This window comes from Aptenodytes forsteri, unplaced genomic scaffold, assembly GCF_000699145.1.
Source record: "Aptenodytes forsteri isolate BGI_AS27 unplaced genomic scaffold, ASM69914v1 Scaffold241, whole genome shotgun sequence".
Lineage (NCBI taxonomy): Eukaryota > Metazoa > Chordata > Aves > Sphenisciformes > Spheniscidae > Aptenodytes > Aptenodytes forsteri.
Genome location: NW_008795252.1, coordinates 10,501,299 through 10,521,785, shown reverse-complemented (window position 1 = coordinate 10,521,785; position 20,487 = coordinate 10,501,299). Strand labels below are relative to the sequence as shown.

Here is a 20,487-nt window from a genome sequence, read left to right as displayed (position 1 = left end):
CGGGGCGCGGGGCGCCTGGGCCTCCTCTCGCCTAGGGCGGCTCCCGCGGGTTCCGCAGCCCCTCCCTGCCCCCGAGCGAATCGGTCCCGCGGGGCGCGGGGCTCGTCGCCCACGCCCACCCACAGCCGCGCGCCGCGAAGTAGGGCCCGGGCTGGGTTAGGTAAGGCGCTGGCAGCGGGGCTGTGGTAGCGCCGATGGCCTTCAGGTAAGAAGCGACGGCAGCGCTGGGATCTGCCGCTGCTTCCCGTTGTTGCGGGGCAGCGGGACACGGCACAGCTCCTGCGGCCCGTGCAGGCGGCGGAAAGTGGGGGCTTAGCGATTGCCCCGATTATCCCAGGCTCAAAGGAATATGTCGTGCTAGCGTGTACAACCATTTGTGTTTCGTGACCTGCTGTAAGAGCGAGCACTGTTCAATAATCCTGAAATGAACTTTAAGAGAAGAAAATTCGTGATGATAATACTAGGCTTATAAAGGGAAGATTATAGAATAATCTGCTTTTTTTCTGAGTATCGCAAACCATTAACTTACACAGTTCTGTGTTCAACTTCTACCAACATTTTACAGACAGAAGTACAAGCAAAGCAGCTAAATGCCATTTGAACTCTAAAACGGTGTCGTCTAGCGGGGTTTCAATAGTACCCAGCCGACTGATCCGTCAAAACCAGGCGCCAGGTACTGGTGGACTTTTGGAGGTCTCACAATGGCATCTTTAAGCACCTGAAGACCTCCAGAAAATCTGTAGCACGCTGATAGAGTGACTGGCGCCAACTGATTAATACGATCACTTGCAATTGTCTTCACAGAACTGCTTAACGCAGTGCCGCATCACGATGTCTGACTTAGCTGCAAACAGGCCCATACATTTATTAGCACAGCACTGTGCGAGATCCATCTATTTGCTACATAATATGCCTGTATGAAGAAGGTGCTGTGTTGGTGTCAGTCAGCCCTGACTCTCATCTGCATCAGCGTAGCAACACCATCATGCTTTCAGCTCTGCAGACTGTTTTTCTCACCTCTAGTTCAGGTATTTCTGTGGAGTGCTGCATTGCAGACCAGAGATGTGCCCTAAATGTTTCTCTGCTCAAGTCCTCTGGAAGTCTTAAATGCATCTGAACACGTCCAGGCAGGGTTTAGCTCCCTGTAAAAGGTGCCGGTTTCCTCTAAAAGTTGAAAAAGGAACTGGTATTTGTATGTGACTCCTCTCTGTCACAAATCCCAGAGTTTCCATTAGGCTCCCTCTGTAATGCTGGTGGAGATTGAGTGGCTCAGAAGGGAATTCACAACAATTACCTGCCCGGTGGCGAGCTCCCCAGAGCTGGACTATTAAAAAAACCAGAGAACAGCATGTCTGAAATCCTCCAGGATTTAATTGCCTCACTCAGGGCTGCAGGAAACCTCTTCAACTACTTGTGTGCACCATCATACGCTAACAATGGGATTTAAAAACCTCTCAAAAGAGTCCGAGAGGAGCTCATACTTTCCAAATACACCTAGGAGAGGTTGTGTTGCACAATTTTTTATTTATAGAAAGCGCACTGGCAGGAAGAGAGAGCAGGATTCAAGCTCTTTTTCAATCTGAGTGGGCTTGAAGCCATACTGAGCAATCACTAGATAGTTTTACCAGGGAGATTTTGAACAAGCCTCAGACAAAACACTATGACGAGAAACTCTGGATTCTGCCTCTAAGTGAGCACCACAAGCACTGGGCCATACTTCCCAGTTTTCCCACCTCTAACTTAGTTCTCTAGCCACCTCTGTCTTGCTGGGCCATGCATCTTCATCCATTCATTCTCTCACCATTTCTATGAGCAGAGCAGAGGGTGTTCTAATCCCAATCCTGTCTGTCATTTAGGTGCTTCCCTTCATTTAGGAAGGAGAAAGGTGCAAGACTGAACCCATTTCAGTTCACAGGGAAGGAAGGAGCTGAAAAGGGAGATGAAACCACATCCCACGCTTCCTAGAAGAGTCCTGTTTCATTAAAAAGGTGACGGTGACCCCTACCTTTTTCCATTCTCTTCTAAAGGAAAGGGCCAGCTCTGCTATATTTCGTATTCTCTCCGTGTGTGCTCTCACGCTATTTACCCAGAGCTTAAGTAGCAGGAGAGTACCATTGTTTAATCCGTGCTTTTGGAAAATAGACAGGTGTTCAGAGAGGGACATTTCTGAACATCTACAGAAATTTGACAGGAAGAGCCAGTTAAATGGCATGGGAGCAGGGGATTATCAGAGCATTATCCCATCAATAGGTTTCTCAGGGCTAATCTCAATTTTGCTGGTAGAGATCAACTCAATTTAAAAAATAATTTTTATCCCTAAACTGTCACTAGAAGGCTGTTCCTGAGCCTCATTTCTTTAATAGTTAGGAGTCTTATTTCTACCATAAAATGATACATGGCCAGTTCATAACTATCTGCTCTTGTACTTGTCCTTTTACTTTAGTATCTCCTCTATGTCACTGACGTTTGGAGCGGTAAGCCTTATTCCCCGCCAGCCCTCATTCTGTGATACTCGGGGAGCTGAGCTCCTCTAGCTTCCTCTCATGAGAAAGGTGCTACAGATGCTCCCCGACCAGTTCTGCAACCAGTCCTTCAGATGGGGTTCACTACAGCCTTACACAGTCTTTACTAGGGAAGCTGAATCACTGATTCTGATTACCTATAATCATATTATGATCAGCTGGTAAATCCAGGTCCTTCCCCATCTCAGCTTAGACCAATTTTTTTTAAAATGTATTGTGATTCCCCAGTACACAACAAGAAGTTTGCTCACCAACACTGCACTCCCCTTCCTGTGTATGCCTGCTCTTTTTCAGTACCCGTTTTTATCTCTTTAGGCTGCTCCCTAACAGATCTTGCAATTTCTTCACTGTATCACCTCCAGCTTAGCAAATAGCTTCTCATGCAAAAAAAAAACCCCAAAAAACCATCAGCTGAGGTACATACGGACCGGATGGATTCCATTTCCCTTCCCTGGAGAAGCAGCTGTCTCATCAAAAAGGTAGATTAGTTTGACACACTGAACCTTTGGCTAATCACTGGCTATCTATCTCATTTCCCTTTTATCTCCAGGCCCATAAAGGTAATTGTCCTTCCTCCCAAAACCTATTCTAATCCCTTCTTTTTCTTTCCTTTTTTTTTCCTTCACATTTTTCAGTTTAATTAATTTAATTCCAGTCAATCCAAAATAATTTAATTCCAATTACAATGTTATCTGCCCTGCACATAGCTGTTTAGGATAAAGATCCTGGAGCTAGCTCTAAAATCTGGGATATCTGAAAAAGCTGATGCATCCTCGTCACAATCACTACCAACTAACCCTACTGCGGTTGTACAATACGCAGTTTCAAGATTGTCCCATTTATCTCAAGTATCGCTACATATACTATGCTGCAATCTGTATTGCAGGCATATCCTAAATCCTTTACTGAATCCAGTCCATAATCATTTCCCCATAGCTCCAGGAATGTGAAGTAAGGCCTGAAAGGCCACGTGATGGAAATCAAATATAGTTTGATGGGGGTACAATCTACCAGGAAACCTGCATGCAGCTTACAAACTTCTGTAAACAGATACCAACCCAACCCAATGTCTGACATGTGAATTCAACAGCTGTGCCATCTGTCCATCATTTAACCACCAAAAGCTTCTGCCTTAATCCTTTCCATTTAGCTACCATGTTAATTATGATATAGGCGTGCCATTTTCCTCAGATACAGATTAAATCAAATCTATCGTAAAAGAAGAGAGAAACTGAGAGTGCACTCATAAAGTGCCTTTAACACCTTAGAAAAAAGGTACCATTTAAGTACGAGGTTTGCTGAAGGCATACAATTTTTAGGAAAAGGAACCAGCAGGAGGTAACAGGAGCATTACTGGACAGGTGGCAAGTCATCAGGTCTGAGATCTTGGCCAGCCTTGAAGATCTGATGAGAATTTCTGTCATCGGGAAGAGAAGGATATGAGCTCAAAGAGATGATTGCTAAGCACTGCTTGGAAACAGCAAATGTTTTCTATGATCTTTTTGACTTTCAGGGATTCATCACTAAGCATTGATCTCTCACATGGCACTTTTCATAAAGCATTTTAGAAGAGATCGATGTATCATGACAACCGTTTTCATGGGGGAGGTGAAAAGGGATACAGCAGTGAAGTTGGCCCAGTATCACTCAGCAAGGCCAGTTTCAGAGTTGGAGGAGAAGCCTGATTTGCTGAGTGCTAAGCCAGATCAATAGCCTAGCACTTCTCCAGAAGGATGACAAAGTACCTACTAGAATTTCTGGAGCCCAGGAAAATTGCCGTAACTTGCTAGTACAGTCTGTCACGTGTACATGAGATTATTCTGGCCTTATCAAGGGATTAAAAACATCCAGGCCTCATCTCTGCCTAACACCTTTCTGGGAATGCTTTACTGTGAAAATTTTCTGAAGAAACACAAAGCTTTTGCTGGCATAGTTTAGGTGCCTTTGGTGAACAATGCAACCTTGTCTCATGATAGAAAGCCTCATTCTCCGCTCCCTAAAAGGATCTGAAGAGCAGAACCAAGGAATAGCTTACACTCCCGTTGAGATATCTTATGTGGGATGCTGCAAATTTACCCCTGTTGTTTCTATGCATGCAGGGGAGAAAGAGTATGAGCTATGCTATCTTTGTTATTCAGGTAACTCCTGTTTATGTTCCCCTGAAGATGCCAATTTGTCAGAGGAGTTATAATCAATAATTTTACTCCTTTTGTATGATCATCCTGTGTTACTTGGGCATGCCATAAGGGAATTCCTACTAGATTGGTGGCCAGAAGACTGTTAAACAGCCTTTAGTGTTTAAAATGCATGAGGAACCACAGGACGGGGAAGTGTTGAGTTACAGAGGGAGGTAGGCTGAGGACAAATACTGATCATAACCTGGACAAGGAGCCCCATTACATCCCTTGCGCCAAGGCCCCACATGCACACTGTGCCGCCCTTTTCACTGACTTCTGCCGCAGGGCTGTACGCTGGGGAGCGGGGACAGAGAAAGGATGTTTAAACTTTCCTGGTCAACATAAGTTTTCACCATTTTTCATCTGTTAGCAGCACCAACTGAAATGCCCTCACTACACTCTATACTAACCTTCACAGAGAAACTACACTTGGCACAAGCATCATTCTTGTTCCATTATCGGCTTCCAGTTCTGTTTAAAACAGTGATACCAACCAGCAAAGACACAGGCAGTTCGTGGGGATTTTTCTTTCTCTTTGCATGTCACATCATGGCCCATTAAGCTTGCAAAGGTCTCAGGTTAACTACTCTCAGGTTTCTTTGGCAAGAGATGCAAAGTAGGTCATTTTAGTGAAAGCTGCTGACCTGCTTTTCCTTTGGGCCTGATCTTCTAGCCTTAGAGTAAGATTTTAGGGTTTGGGTTCATAGTCTGGTGATTATGTTCCCAAGTGATTATGGTAGTGCATAATAAAGCTGTAGAAATTTAAATTGGTTTGTACACAGCTAATATGGTAGATGCTGATAGTTTCTGAGCGATTTTAGTGCAACTTCTAAGCTTCACAGCATAATCCTAATTATTGTTTTGAATTAAACTAAGAGGTCTGTTCTCTGAGTTTTAGTTGTGACTCTGGACTAACAGGCTCTGGTTTGGGCAAGGGGAAATCAACTGCGAAGATCTGCATGACAGGATGTGTGAGCCGGCACAGGCAGGATGCAGGAACAACCACAAAACCACGGATGAAGTGCAAAGAGTAAATTTATTTTCATTACCTCGCCAACCAGGGGATCCCCGAAGCAGCACCCGGGCAGAGACACACAAGCGGGAACGCAGGCACTGCGGAGCTCAGTCCATGCTAGAGGGTCAATGAACCTGCTCTTTCCACCTGTTTATCCAATCCTTTACTGAATCCAGTCCATAATCATTTCCCCATAGCTCCAGGAATGTGAAGTAAGGCCTGAAAGGCCACGTGATGGAAATCAAATATAGTTTGATGGGGGTACAATCTACCAGGAAACCTGCATGCAGCTTACAAACTTCTGTAAACAGATACCAACCCAACCCAATGTCTGACATGTGAATTCAACAGCTGTGCCATCTGTCCATCATTTAACCACCAAAAGCTTCTGCCTTAATCCTTTCCATTTAGCTACCATGTTAATTATGATATAGGCGTGCCATTTTCCTCAGATACAGATTAAATCAAATCTATCGTAAAAGAAGAGAGAAACTGAGAGTGCACTCATAAAGTGCCTTTAACACCTTAGAAAAAAGGTACCATTTAAGTACGAGGTTTGCTGAAGGCATACAATTTATAGGAAAAGGAACCAGCAGGAGGTAACAGGAGCATTACTGGACAGGTGGCAAGTCATCAGGTCTGAGATCTTGGCCAGCCTTGAAGATCTGATGAGAATTTCTGTCATCGGGAAGAGAAGGATATGAGCTCAAAGAGATGATTGCTAAGCACTGCTTGGAAACAGCAAATGTTTTCTATGATCTTTTTGACTTTCAGGGATTCATCACTAAGCATTGATCTCTCACATGGCACTTTTCATAAAGCATTTTAGAAGAGATCGATGTATCATGACAACCGTTTTCATGGGGGAGGTGAAAAGGGATACAGCAGTGAAGTTGGCCCAGTATCACTCAGCAAGGCCAGTTTCAGAGTTGGAGGAGAAGCCTGATTTGCTGAGTGCTAAGCCAGATCAATAGCCTAGCACTTCTCCAGAAGGATGACAAAGTACCTACTAGAATTTCTGGAGCCCAGGAAAATTGCCGTAACTTGCTAGTACAGTCTGTCACGTGTACATGAGATTATTCTGGCCTTATCAAGGGATTAAAAACATCCAGGCCTCATCTCTGCCTAACACCTTTCTGGGAATGCTTTACTGTGAAAATTTTCTGAAGAAACACAAAGCTTTTGCTGGCATAGTTTAGGTGCCTTTGGTGAACAATGCAACCTTGTCTCATGATAGAAAGCCTCATTCTCCGCTCCCTAAAAGGATCTGAAGAGCAGAACCAAGGAATAGCTTACACTCCCGTTGAGATATCTTATGTGGGATGCTGCAAATTTACCCCTGTTGTTTCTATGCATGCAGGGGAGAAAGAGTATGAGCTATGCTATCTTTGTTATTCAGGTAACTCCTGTTTATGTTCCCCTGAAGATGCCAATTTGTCAGAGGAGTTATAATCAATAATTTTACTCCTTTTGTATGATCATCCTGTGTTACTTGGGCATGCCATAAGGGAATTCCTACTAGATTGGTGGCCAGAAGACTGTTAAACAGCCTTTAGTGTTTAAAATGCATGAGGAACCACAGGACGGGGAAGTGTTGAGTTACAGAGGGAGGTAGGCTGAGGACAAATACTGATCATAACCTGGACAAGGAGCCCCATTACATCCCTTGCGCCAAGGCCCCACATGCACACTGTGCCGCCCTTTTCACTGACTTCTGCCGCAGGGCTGTACGCTGGGGAGCGGGGACAGAGAAAGGATGTTTAAACTTTCCTGGTCAACATAAGTTTTCACCATTTTTCATCTGTTAGCAGCACCAACTGAAATGCCCTCACTACACTCTATACTAACCTTCACAGAGAAACTACACTTGGCACAAGCATCATTCTTGTTCCATTATCGGCTTCCAGTTCTGTTTAAAACAGTGATACCAACCAGCAAAGACACAGGCAGTTCGTGGGGATTTTTCTTTCTCTTTGCATGTCACATCATGGCCCATTAAGCTTGCAAAGGTCTCAGGTTAACTACTCTCAGGTTTCTTTGGCAAGAGATGCAAAGTAGGTCATTTTAGTGAAAGCTGCTGACCTGCTTTTCCTTTGGGCCTGATCTTCTAGCCTTAGAGTAAGATTTTAGGGTTTGGGTTCATAGTCTGGTGATTATGTTCCCAAGTGATTATGGTAGTGCATAATAAAGCTGTAGAAATTTAAATTGGTTTGTACACAGCTAATATGGTAGATGCTGATAGTTTCTGAGCGATTTTAGTGCAACTTCTAAGCTTCACAGCATAATCCTAATTATTGTTTTGAATTAAACTAAGAGGTCTGTTCTCTGAGTTTTAGTTGTGACTCTGGACTAACAGGCTCTGGTTTGGGCAAGGGGAAATCAACTGCGAAGATCTGCATGACAGGATGTGTGAGCCGGCACAGGCAGGATGCAGGAACAACCACAAAACCACGGATGAAGTGCAAAGAGTAAATTTATTTTCATTACCTCGCCAACCAGGGGATCCCCGAAGCAGCACCCGGGCAGAGACACACAAGCGGGAACGCAGGCACTGCGGAGCTCAGTCCATGCTAGAGGGTCAATGAACCTGCTCTTTCCACCTGTTTATCCAGGATTCACGCAGGCGTAGTTTACCACTGTGCTTTGATCTTTCCCACAGCAGGGCAGGAATCTCAAGCATGTTCAATAGGGTGCTTCCAAGTCTATCACAGGCCTATGTTATCTAAACACATACGTTCTACTTGTCCAACACATAAGGCCAAACAACAATTAGTAGGATATATGTGTTTTTCGACACCCCAGCTGCAAGTCACTTGAACGTGTTTACAATCCTCCTCGCCAATCTTCCGTTATTTTCCCACACAGGAGCAATAAAAAAATCTAAAAGCAGATAGATAGAGCAACCTCTGGAGTCTTCTGTAGGCTTCTGCCATCATCTTTTTCAAAGGAAAAAAAAAACCAAGCATCCATTTCACATACCTTTTGCTAGAATCCAACACTAAGTCATACTGCACAGGCAAGACCCCTATTTTCTCTGTAATACGGCTGAAGCATGGGGGTACTAGGGCCAGCTTTTGAAAAATCTCTTTACAGGCCCTGTTTCAAGCTGTATGCTCTTGGAAAACTGGGAACTTCATTTTGTAAGCTATATCGGAAGTATTTTCTCTGGTTGCTTTGGCTGCTGTTGTGTAAACTATTTTGTAACTATTGCTGAATCTCAAAATATATGGGAGGTCCTTACACCTAGATGCATCTCATGTCCTAAAAATTCTGTCTGTTGAAATGCTAATTCTGCTGTCAACTCTTGCTTACTCCAAGTGATGTGGGAGGGAGAAATGTGGTAATCCAAATTTAGAAAAGATAATACAAACGTTGTGTTAACTAACAAAACATGTTGAGCGCATTTGCCCTTGACCAACTTGTTTGTAAACAGGTCTCTCTCAAGAACGTAATGCATTTTAAATGACAGCAGGTAGAGGAGACTGTGGTGCAAGGGGCACATGCTATGCAGCGTGCACTCGGCATCACTGTGCTGCCGGCAAGGGTCTAGTTAATCCACAGTGCATGTAATCCACTCGCCGATAACCAAGAGCTGTCCACCTCATGCTAAAGGAATGAAAACAGTGACTGAGTTCTGTGATCAGAGTCTTGCTTTGTCAATTTATTTCTAAAAGCAGGAAAAATCATCCAGCACTTAGCATATTTTCATAATGGAGGGTGGCTGGAAACCAGTGTAACTGGTTCTGGTAGGAGAAGCAATGAATTTTCATATCTTGAATTCCTTGGCGTGATCTGTGTTTTCCATTCTCAAAGTTAAAGAGAGAAATTCTGAGAGTTACAATTTGCTTCTCAGGTCTGATATCACAACCATTGCCTTTACTATTCATAATTTCAAAACTATTGCATAGAACGAATAGCCTAATAGTATTTTACATGAACACGGTCCCTTTTTTTTATATTTTCACCTTATTTTTGTTTCATAACTTTGTGGCCTGATATGTATGTGGCAACAGTTTATTGCAAAAGATCCCATACAGCTTTATACATCCTACAAATGAGATACAGCAATGACCATGTCCATTGCTAACTTGCAACCTTAGCTTTTTTTTTTACTAGTTATTTTTGAAGAATTTGTTATCCTTTAAGACAGAAAACTAAGAAAAAAGAGTATGGCTAACAAACTGTAGGGAAAATTCAGATAGCCACTGGAGTTAGATTTTGCTAACAAACTGAAGAGAAAATTCAGATAGCCACTGGAGTTAGATTTTTCAAATCTTGTCTTGCAGAGCACAAGTTCCTTTTTCTGTTTGTAATGGGGCTACTGTTTTTCTCTCTTAAGTTCTGTCATTTCTACATTAACTATATTATTATTTTTAATTATAATTATGGATATTACTATATCTGGTAACTGCTGGGTGGCAAATAATGTTGCATCTTAAAGACCTAATATCTTGTCATAAAAAGGCCTAATAATTAGCACCTTACAACAGCTGCTGAGACAGATTCTCAGCAAAGCCTTCTCCTTGGTCTTGACCTAGGAAAAGACTTCAAGCCTGTTACTGTCTTCCAAACTGTAAGACCAATAATATTTAGAGAATTATTCTAGAGATAGATATGTATGTAAGGAACAATTTCTCTGGCAGAATATTTGCCAAGAGTTATGATGCATTTTGAATCTTGTCTTGCAGCACAATGATCCATCAGCCGGGAAATACACAGCAAGATTATTTTATATTCGCCTACTTACAGAGGTTCCCATTCTGCAGAGAAACTGTGGACACAGAAACAGCTGGTCCTTCATTCAGCACCCCTGAGGGGTGGAAACTCATGAGAACAGTGTGGAACTAACATTTGTAATAAAAGGAAATTATTGCTTGTGTAAATAGTAACCAGTAAGCTGCTTAGCATGCATTAGCCCCTTCTTAACATTTGAAAATGTGGTAAGAAATTCTGGAGAGAAGATTACAGAGCTGAACATAGGTGAAGATGCTGTCAGCAGAGTGTGTGGGTGGGATGTAAACTATACGCACTGTGCATAAATATAGGCTTGTGTTATAGTAGTCCTGGTTCCCTTGATTCTTTAAATACCAGGGATTTTAAATTCTTGGATTTTTCCCTTCCAACTGGAGAAGGGAAGAAAATTATACCAGACAGTTGCACCTTGCAGGTGGCTAAACCAAGCCACGGGCTGGATGACAGAACCACGTAATGCCAGCACAAAAGGAGAGGGACTTCACAAGTGCCAACCTTCACAACCTTCACAAGGTTGCACAACCTTCACAAGAAGGTTGCCCAAAGGAGTTCATGCAGTTTGTCTTGCAAAGCAAAAAGTTCTAGTGAGCTTTTGGGCAACAATACGAACCTGAGCAGTCACTGCCAGCCCTCTGCCACCCTTGGCTGTGCTCATACAAACATCCATGCACAGTGGACTGGCTGGAGGAACTACGCTGCCAGGAAATAGGTTTTTTTTCCTCTGGGGTTTCTCAACTTAAACCGTTCTGCTGCTGAACAGCTAACCACCTGTGGCCTCACCATGGACAAGCTTGCCTGCTGCTTATGTAAGCCAGGTGACCTGGGGAAAGGCATTCACTGGCATGTAACAGAGGGCGAGGGGAGCTGAGAGACCGGGGGTGGGAAGGGAGGCAGCCTGGATGGGGTGATGTACACTGTGTGCTGCACAGTATTTAGGGACCTTCCTGTTCAAATCAGCTAGATTGGAGATTTGAGGGACTTGATGAAAGTTATCCCTGTGTTGTGAAGGTGTTGGACAACCAGCCAGTGCCCGTTGTGGCCAGTCACACTAAATTAATTCTGTAGCCTCTAGGCTTCCTAAAAACGGGGAGGAAAGAAAGAAGAGACAATTTAGGGAGTCTGCCTTTTCCCAAAAGGTCTCTGAGGACCCCGTTTGTGGAGCTGGAAGTTTGGAGCAGCTATTCCAGAACATAGCTAGAGAAGAGTAGCTGAAACCATCAGAGCTGGCTACAGCTTCATCTACGGGCCAACCAGCTGTGTTACGGGAGTTGTTGTAAATGACCTTCCTCAGCCTGGATGTCTGTTTTAATCATGGGGTTATAGTGCAAGGAGGAGGACTTGGAGAAGGGTCTTCGTCCTATAGCTCTGCTTTAACAGGAAGAGAGAGCTTTTTGTTTATAGAGGAAGGATGTTATTTAAGGTCAGTGAGGAAGGCATCTAAGCTATGCATCTCTCATTGGCTTAAAGTAAACATCCGTCCTCATCATCCCCCTGTCAGTTATTTTAGGCAGCTTAACTGTGCAAGGCCCTGGCTGTTGTGAATGCCAATTTGAAGAATTCACCATTCTTCCCAAGTGTTGCACAGGAAATTTAAGCACAGCCTTAACTCTAGGCTGTAAATTTTATCCCAGGGGATTGAGTGTTTCAAGAGAGCTGTTGAAATGGCAAATACAACAATACCGAATTCCTTTTGTTGGTCTAATTACCATTTCATTTTCATCCAGATGGCACTAGATACGATCTAATTTTTAGAAGGCTAATAATCTATACAGCAGAAAATGAGAACCTGTTAAGCTCCCAACTTAACCAGGAATCCTACAGAAGTTCACAATCACCAAGAATATTACTGTAGACTTCCAGTGTCACCAGTCGTTTAAGTGCCATTATAAATCAACAACTCCATATCCATTGGTATTAGGATTTAAAAATAAATGCCAGGTCCAGATCTTCAATTGCTGCAAATCATTGTATTCACATTTCAAATCTGCTGGTGAATTTGCATTTAGTTTTAGAAACCAGTAAAATGCTCTTCTTGAATAACACTTCTATTTTGAGTGGTCCCCCTTACTTCAGTGATGCTTTTCAGTGAGAAAAATAGTATAAAATTTGTACCAGAAAGATAAAGTGTTGTTCTATACCCGTAAAATAGGACAGCAGTGATTAACTGAAAGGAGACATGCCACCTATGTGGTATGGCTGCCTGAACTTCAGTTGAGGAGCAGGGATAACTAGAAGAGAGGCTGCATGTAGTTGTGGTATGGTTTGAGGTGAAGAGGGAGCTGTGATGCTGAGCAAACATGCTACCCTGGGTGGTGAATGACAGGATGGGAACTGCTGCCATTCTCTTCTCCTGCTAAAACATGTCCAGAGAAGGGGGCTCTACCTCCATCTTCGATTGAAGACAACAGCAAAGAGGAGGAACAAAGGTAGGGACAGACAGTGAGAGCAGAAATGAAGCACATCTATGTAGTCACATTAGTTGTCTTCAACATGTACCATGCTGAGAAGTTGCCCAGTGTCCCCAGTCAATGGTTAGTATGCTCAGGCCAATGCAACTTCAAATCAATTTTGAAACAGTTGTATGAAAAGGAATTTCTCATGGTACACTCAAACTCACGTTCCAATCTTACAGTGATAAGTGAGGTCAGTGAAAGTCTTTCCTTTGACTAGAGACCTTGGAGTACATCCTTTAAGCATGGGCATAAGGCTTTGGAGAATTAAGGCCTGGGTTTCACACAACAAGTGTAGGATGTGATGGTGAAGGAACAGTTAAACAACCATCTCTACAAAGTAAGCATTTGTCAGGACTTACCACTTCTCTCACTATAGTGCAACAAACTTACAAGCAACTCAGCAGAACAAATTAATGAGGGATTTGAGAGCACGTAAGATGACAATTGAAAGATAGATTCCCCCCCTTCTCCAGCCATTAATGTTTATAAATAAAATATAACTAGGGTTACTTCTTCAGCTAAAGACAATTTGCATAAGCAATGTTAGCATCACGATCTGCATCATTCTATTGGCCTCCACAGGAGGAGATTGAAGGCCTCATTTAAAACACTGTGGTGACCAAAGTTGTCTAAATTGCAGCCCATCCCAAGATTCATCTGCTAAAATACAAGCATCTCATTTCCCTGTTACAAGTGAATCATTCTGCAGTTGACTCATGTAGCTCATCCAGGAATTTGACGCTGTATGTAGAGTGAGTTCATTTTAGAGTTATTTTCATAGGTCAGTGCTGACTGCTACAGAATTTTTTTGGTGTTGTTTCTCAAGAAAAAATTGCATGCACAGTCTCATTGTACATTTGCTGTTTCTCCACTTCTAAGTCAATCAGTTCAGTCAAATTCATACTACAGGGCTCGTTGTCTAGTGTTAAATGTGTAGCCCATAGCAATACACATTTTCTAATACAGATTTTACTTTGATAAGCGTACATGTTCAGAATTTGTCATTAGAGAAATAAATTCTTACAAAGAGTTTTGACTAAATTCTTGAAGACTGAAGCAGATTTCCCAAACAAGCACTGTCAGTTCATACACTGTGCTCATGCTCTGCTAAGTTTTTGTTTCACTGCAGCATGTGATCTTCATTTAAATATTTGCTACAGTTTGATACGAACCTTTCCCTAGCATGTTTTTCCTCTTGACCTGATACTCATATCTGATAAATCCTATTCTTGTATCAGCAAAAGAAAAGCTGAAAAATGAGAACAGAATCAATACATGCTCTTATAGCTGTTTTGCGTTCCATTTTTTATGATTTTACAGCTTCCTTCCTCTGAGAAAATATAGTATTTTCAACTATGATTGCATTCTGATTAAGAATTTAAACCCAGATTACTTTTCTTTTGCTATGAAGAAGAAAATTAGTGGTTATTTGCAAATATTTCAGTGTGAAAATTCAAATATTTCCTTTGAGTAAGTGGTTTTGGTAATGTTAAAATATATGAACCAATTAATATTAATAAAGAGATAAAACCAAATGAGTTTAAATATTTTACCTTACGGGAAGTAAATTGGTTATTAAAGTTAAATATAAGAGTTGAAGCAATTATTTTGTTCTTTTGTCATTGAAAATTGCTGAAACTGTCACATTCCTGTGATTTATTATTTCCATGAGATTGAGTTTTCTGAAGGAAGAAACTGTTCTATGTTGTTTGTCTGCAATTTAGTTGGAACTGATATAAAACTTTATTTTTATCTATTCATCCTTTGGCCAAACTTTAAATCACAAAAGTTTAAATAATCCTCTTCTTTCTTTGATCTTCACTTGTGCTTATAGACAAGGCCAGTGACAATTAAACTGAAAGCCACGTACAGGACAGCACAGCCTTTATTCACCTTAAACCAACCATCCTTTCCTCACTCTAATAATAACCACTGGCATCTACAGACGCCCATTATTTTCACAATAGAAATAGGTGAATGTATTCCAAGGACGTACGGGTGGTTGCTTATCACTTCTTGGTCCCTTTTTTGTAATAGTTACTTTGTCCATTTTCTCAGTCAGATTTGCTCAAACCCCTCATGTAGAGGGACACCCTGTGCTCTTGGACCTTCCTCACTATTTTATCCTTATTTGTGAGATTTCTTATTCTGAAATAAGTAATTATGTAGCTTATGGTAGGTGTTTCTTTGGACCAGGCGTACTGACGTCTTTCCCAGCTCTGCTCTACCGCAAGACCAAGGACTCCTCACTTCCTGATACTTCCATATTTCTTCCCTTTGCCCCTTGTCCTGCTCCTGATTTCTCTGTTCCTTCCTCCTCTGCTTCCATGTTTGTATGCTCCCCATCTCCCTTTCCTTCTTCTGCCACTTCTGTGATCCTAGGCTTAGCCAATTCAATTAGCTAAATTCAGAAAGACAAAAGTGAATAGTTTGCTGGGTTAGAAAGCTGAATTGGCTTAGCAAGGAGCCGCTAAGCAAGTACCAGAGGCAGTCTTTCCCTTCAAAGCAGGAGCCAGCTGGTGGGTTGGCTCTGTCTGTAGCATAACGTCACCTTAAGATGGGGGTCAGTGCAGCGAGGCTGTGGGCGCTGAGGCACACATAGAATCATTGAGGTTGGAAAAGACCTCTAAGATACTACACAACATCACAGGAAAAATGTCAAGAAGCTTTGGTCTCCTGCATCACCTTGGAAGACTTAAAAATAAAAGGGAAAATAATGTTTCTTACAGCTTCTTGCCTTGATCTAGTTCTGTTCCCATAAATGTCAGTGGTAGAATTCCCATGGTTTACAGAGCAGCCAGTACTGAGAACTTTGAGTGTGCAGAAAGGGGTTTTCAAAAGCACTAAATAAGCACAAACTGATCAGCTAAGTACCCCTGAGGGAAGTGGTGGTGGCTTAAAGGTTTTTTTAAACAAACAAAGAAAACCAGTACTTCCCTATCTTCCATTCGCCTTCTCAAATCAGTGACTGTTGTAACTTTCCTGAGCAGTTGTGAGAGGTTTACAGCATATCTTAGACATATTTTTTGCAGAAGTTTTAGATGGTGCCACCCTTAGCCTCCTACCCTATGGCAGACTTGGCAAGAGTGGTTCGCACGTACACCCCCTCAGCACAGTCCCATTTGCAAGTGCACTTACTTTGCTGAAACCCAGTGCCACTGGCAGTATCAGCTTGGATGCTTAAAGCCAAAGCTTTGCATGGGAGCGAGTGAGCCGTAAGTATGCATTCTCTTCTACTGCTGTGTGGTAGGGCAGGCAGCACAGTGGAAAAAAGAACTGGAAATAGTGAAATCTGACACCACTGCAGCAAGATTGCCACAAAACATCTGCTAGTACTTTCAGGATGAGTTGTGGAGGAGCTGGATTATTTACTGTATTGTAGGTGAGATTATTGATAGTGCAAAACGCTGCAATTGATCATATAATTGGTGTCATGTAGTGGTAGAAGTATACGTCCACATGGTTATTAATTGGGCTTGTCTGTTGTTTTTTTTCAAGAGATGTTGAGAAATACTAAACAGGGTTGAAATTATGCATGCCCTACACTGCAAATAAATTTAGTCATGACTGTTACATCAGTCATGTACCTTTTATGTTTCTTCGTATCTTGTACATGTTTTCCAGATAGAAATAGAATAACTTAAGCATACAAAAAAATTTCACGTATTTATCTAAGGAATCCCATTCTGTGAAGTGCCATTGTGATACAGGCCTGGTCCATGTGAGGATGAAGAATGAGCAATGTGTCAGTCCCCTTTCAAACGATGGTCAGCCTGTGTTTTTTCCTACTGTTGTTTCATCTACTGTAATTTCAACCTACTACCAACTCCAGAGGCTTATACTATAGTGCAAAGCTTAATTATACCCATCTGAAGAAAAGTGCCGATGAATCAGCTCTTCACCAGGCTGAATATTAAAATGGCTCAAAACAAGATATTTGCTGCATTTACAGATATAAAAGATTCTGTGGTTGCCCAGCAACCAGGGGAGAAAAAGCAAACAGAGAACACTGCTCTTCACTAGCGGTGGGGAGCACTGGTGCTTCATCATCGCAGCGGTAGTCTGAAATGGAAGACCACCTCTACTCATCTAGATTTCTGCTCAGATGAACACATCCACCTCCTTCTGGACTTGTTGACCTTCGCTGAAAGCAGGCATCATTAGCTAAAAGATCAACTGGCCGTAGAAGCACTTGGACAAATTGCTAGTTGTATAGCCAGCCTTTCTAAGGAGAAGGCATGGAAAGGGAGTCATTTCTGTAGAAAGTTCATTGGACTTTGAGGACTGTTGGTGCCTCTAAGCATTTAACTGGGCTACACCCATGCTCACTGTTGTCACATTGCCACCTGTCAGGGTGATGAATAGTTCATCACAATATCAAACCTGGATCTATCTGGCTGTCACTGAAGCTCACTTCTTTTTATCCTTCCCCCATGGATTGCAGACCATTATTCCCTTCCCCCTTGCAGCAGCTTTTCGTGTTTTGGCAGAGTGTTAACATCTTCACCTCTGCCTCCTCTCTGTGTTTTTTGCATCCCTTTGACTTCTCTTTGTGGCTCACCATTGCTAGACTTCTGATCATTCTCAGTGTTTTCTTCTGGATTCTGTCCAGATGGTCTGCCTTGATGTTCCAGCTATGACCTTACCTGTGCTGAATGTATGCAGCTACTTTCCCAACTGCTGCAGTGCAAAGAGGGACCTGCTGCAGTCTGCTCAGGTTGCAGGACTGCATGCCCATGTGGCACCTTAACCAGCAGTGAAACACGTGCCAGTTGCTGTGTAGGCTCACACCTCATGTGTAGAGCTCTAGCTGCTGGATGACACTGCGGGTGGGTCACTCCGTCAGGAAGTTGTCTTCCACACACTCCAGGAACCTCCTAGAATGTTTCCTCTCTGCCGTGTTGTATTTCCAGCAGACGTCCGGGAAGTTGAAGTCCCCCATGAGAACAAGGGCTAGCGATTGTGAGACTTCTGCCAGCCGCTTGTAGAATGCTTCATCCACCTCTTCATCCTGGTTGGGTGGTCTATAACAGACTCCCAGCAGGATATCTGCCTCATTGGCCTTCCCCCTCATCCTGTGACTTGTGGGCAGCCCCTGCTTCCCTCCCTTGGGTGTGTGAGGGAGAGGCCACAGCACAGTGCCAGCCAAAGCTGGTTAGTGGGTCAGTCAGCTGCTTCCGGCATGGGAAGAGACTGACGTTCACCTCCTCTGCCCTCTGCCATTCCCCAAAAAAACATTCCATGGAAACCAGACTGCTGCTGTATCTGCCTTCAGCTCTTTCAGAATTCTAGTCTTCTGCAGTTTCCGTCTCTGCTGTGACAAAAGGGTGGGGGGTTTTTTGTCTGTCCCATCCCTGTCCGCCCAACCCCAGATCTGCTCTCAGTATACCCCAGGCAGATATAGATGCCCCCTGATGTACTTCTGATGTCTGTATGTGTGCCTTCTGAGAAATGCTGCAGTGGACCACACTGTTTACATTTTTAACCATCTTAAGTTGTGTACAAAACAGTTATTGTCACCTTCTCATGCCTTATGTTCTTGTCCATGTACTGGGAAGGCACAAAATCCCTTTCTCCCCTTCCCTTCCCTAATCCATTAACTAATTTATTAATCTAGGCCACTGTGTCACACCACCACCCCGTACTCACCACTCCCCCCCTTCTTTCCCAGCTGCCGAATGTTGGCTTGCTGTAGGGAATTTGGCTGTGGAGTGATACGTCAGTTATATTGTGAAACAACCAGACTCTGATCTTAATTCCCAGCTGGTACATTCAGAGAAACTCTTAACTTCAATTTTAGCCACAGTGATAGATCTGGCCCTGACTTGTCATGTGGAATGAATTATATTACTCCAAAAATAGGAGTAAATACAATGATTGTCCTTTCCTAACTAAATATTGACTTTGGTCAACCCAAGAAACAAGGTTTGTTTTCTTCAGTCAATTTCAAAAGCAAAGAATAAAGTTTAATCTCACTGGAGTCAAGTTCTGAATAAGAAAATTCCCTATTTATACCCACCCCTCTTCCAGGGAGCGCTGTCGCTGTCTGCCAGCCTGCTGCCCACTGATTTCCCACTCGGCCCTCCTCGGCGTGCACACCCCCCTAGGCAAAGCACAATCCCAAACCTGTTACATCTAGCTGAACTGTGCTCCTCATTTCAGCAAAAGATGATGTTCGGAGTAAGACACCGCAGTTCTGATAGCTAGCAGATCAACCCCTTCTTTGCCACCTCTAAAAGGGGGTAATACGTATCTCACTGCACAAGAGATGAGGCTAATACTGATTATTCCCAGGAAACACAGCAAGGTCACAGGAAGCTCGTAAGGACTGCCACACGTGCCAGGCAGAGGATTCACTCTCCTATAGCAAGCTCTTACTTTTTTTTCTCCGAACACAACAACAGGTTTTTTCCTACCACAGCAAAATTGTTCCATCATTTCTGGACGCTCCATGAAAGGGGGGAGATAATCCTAGACCAGCTCAGAAGAAACACCACTGCTTTTTTTCCCCCACCCCAGGCATGCAGCAGTATAAGTGAAGATTAACTGGGACACTAGGAGGAAGAAAGAGTACAGGTAGTTGGGATAAGCAATCTTATCTTTAGATGACCTCTTTTAATCTCATTTGTTGCCAAGATCAACATAAGCACAGGTTCTGCATATTCAGAAAACAAAAAGACAACGCACTTGGTAGCTTTAATCTTTATCTTGCATTAAGTTTGCCAAGCAGAACTAGAAGCTCAGCATGATTTCATGGGGGCATTTCAAAGTTCAGCTAGATAATCATGCCTTATGCACAGGAACTTTCAGTGTGCCATCGGGGTAAGCTGTTTTTCTGGCATAATTTACGGCACATATTTTGATATCTCTCTACTCAGAGAAGACTTCCACGTGGCTTTGCCTACTTCCATTGTACCACGAAAATTAATACATATATCTACAGAACAACTAACAGCATAAGCACTGAAATACAATTTTAGGTCTTTCGCTGCATCATAGGTTTATAAACTGAGGTGTTACTCTATCACAAACTATTAGCATAAATGGTTTAACTACATAGGGACGTATATGCTTATAGACACACTTTCTAACCTTGGTGTCTGCTGACATTTTTCAGCCTTTTTATGAGTACCAAGAGAATGCTGTTCTGTGTGGGGCCATGGAAATCCTGGCCCCAAAGAGCAGGGTGCAGTCTCTGGAAATACCAAGATTCAGTCATGATTAGCTACCACAAAGGTGAATACAATTTGTCTCGGTCCATGCCCATTGGCTGTTACTGGGCTGTTCATCATTCAGTTTTGGCAAATCTCAGACCACAACCTTTACTATAGACAAGCATATAGGAGACCATACTGCAGCCTACAGCAAGTGTTTCCATATCCAAAGCTCTATAGGCATCCACTTGATGGCTGCATTTCATATCTAACAATTACTGAGGTTGAGGTATGTTTATGTCCTGGTTTCGGCTGGGATAGAGTTAATTTCCTTCCTAGTAGCTGGTGCAGTGCTGTGTTTTGGATTTAGGGTGAGAACAAAGTTGATAACGCACCGATGTTTTAGTTGTTGCT

At 42.9% G+C, this 20,487-nt stretch overlaps 1 protein-coding gene across 1 annotated transcript in view; it reads left to right on the top strand.

Moving 5' to 3' along the window:
* The first annotated feature begins 194 nt into the window (after nt 1–194).
* The window catches only part of SULT4A1 (sulfotransferase family 4A member 1), a 78,116-nt gene continuing 57,823 nt past the window's right edge, over nt 195–20,487 (top strand). Inside the window, exons 1-2 of the mRNA XM_009279093.1 lie at nt 195–205; nt 534–673. Coding sequence (XP_009277368.1) covers nt 195–205; nt 534–673 — 151 coding nt within the window. The remainder of the gene's footprint in view (nt 206–533; nt 674–20,487) is intronic.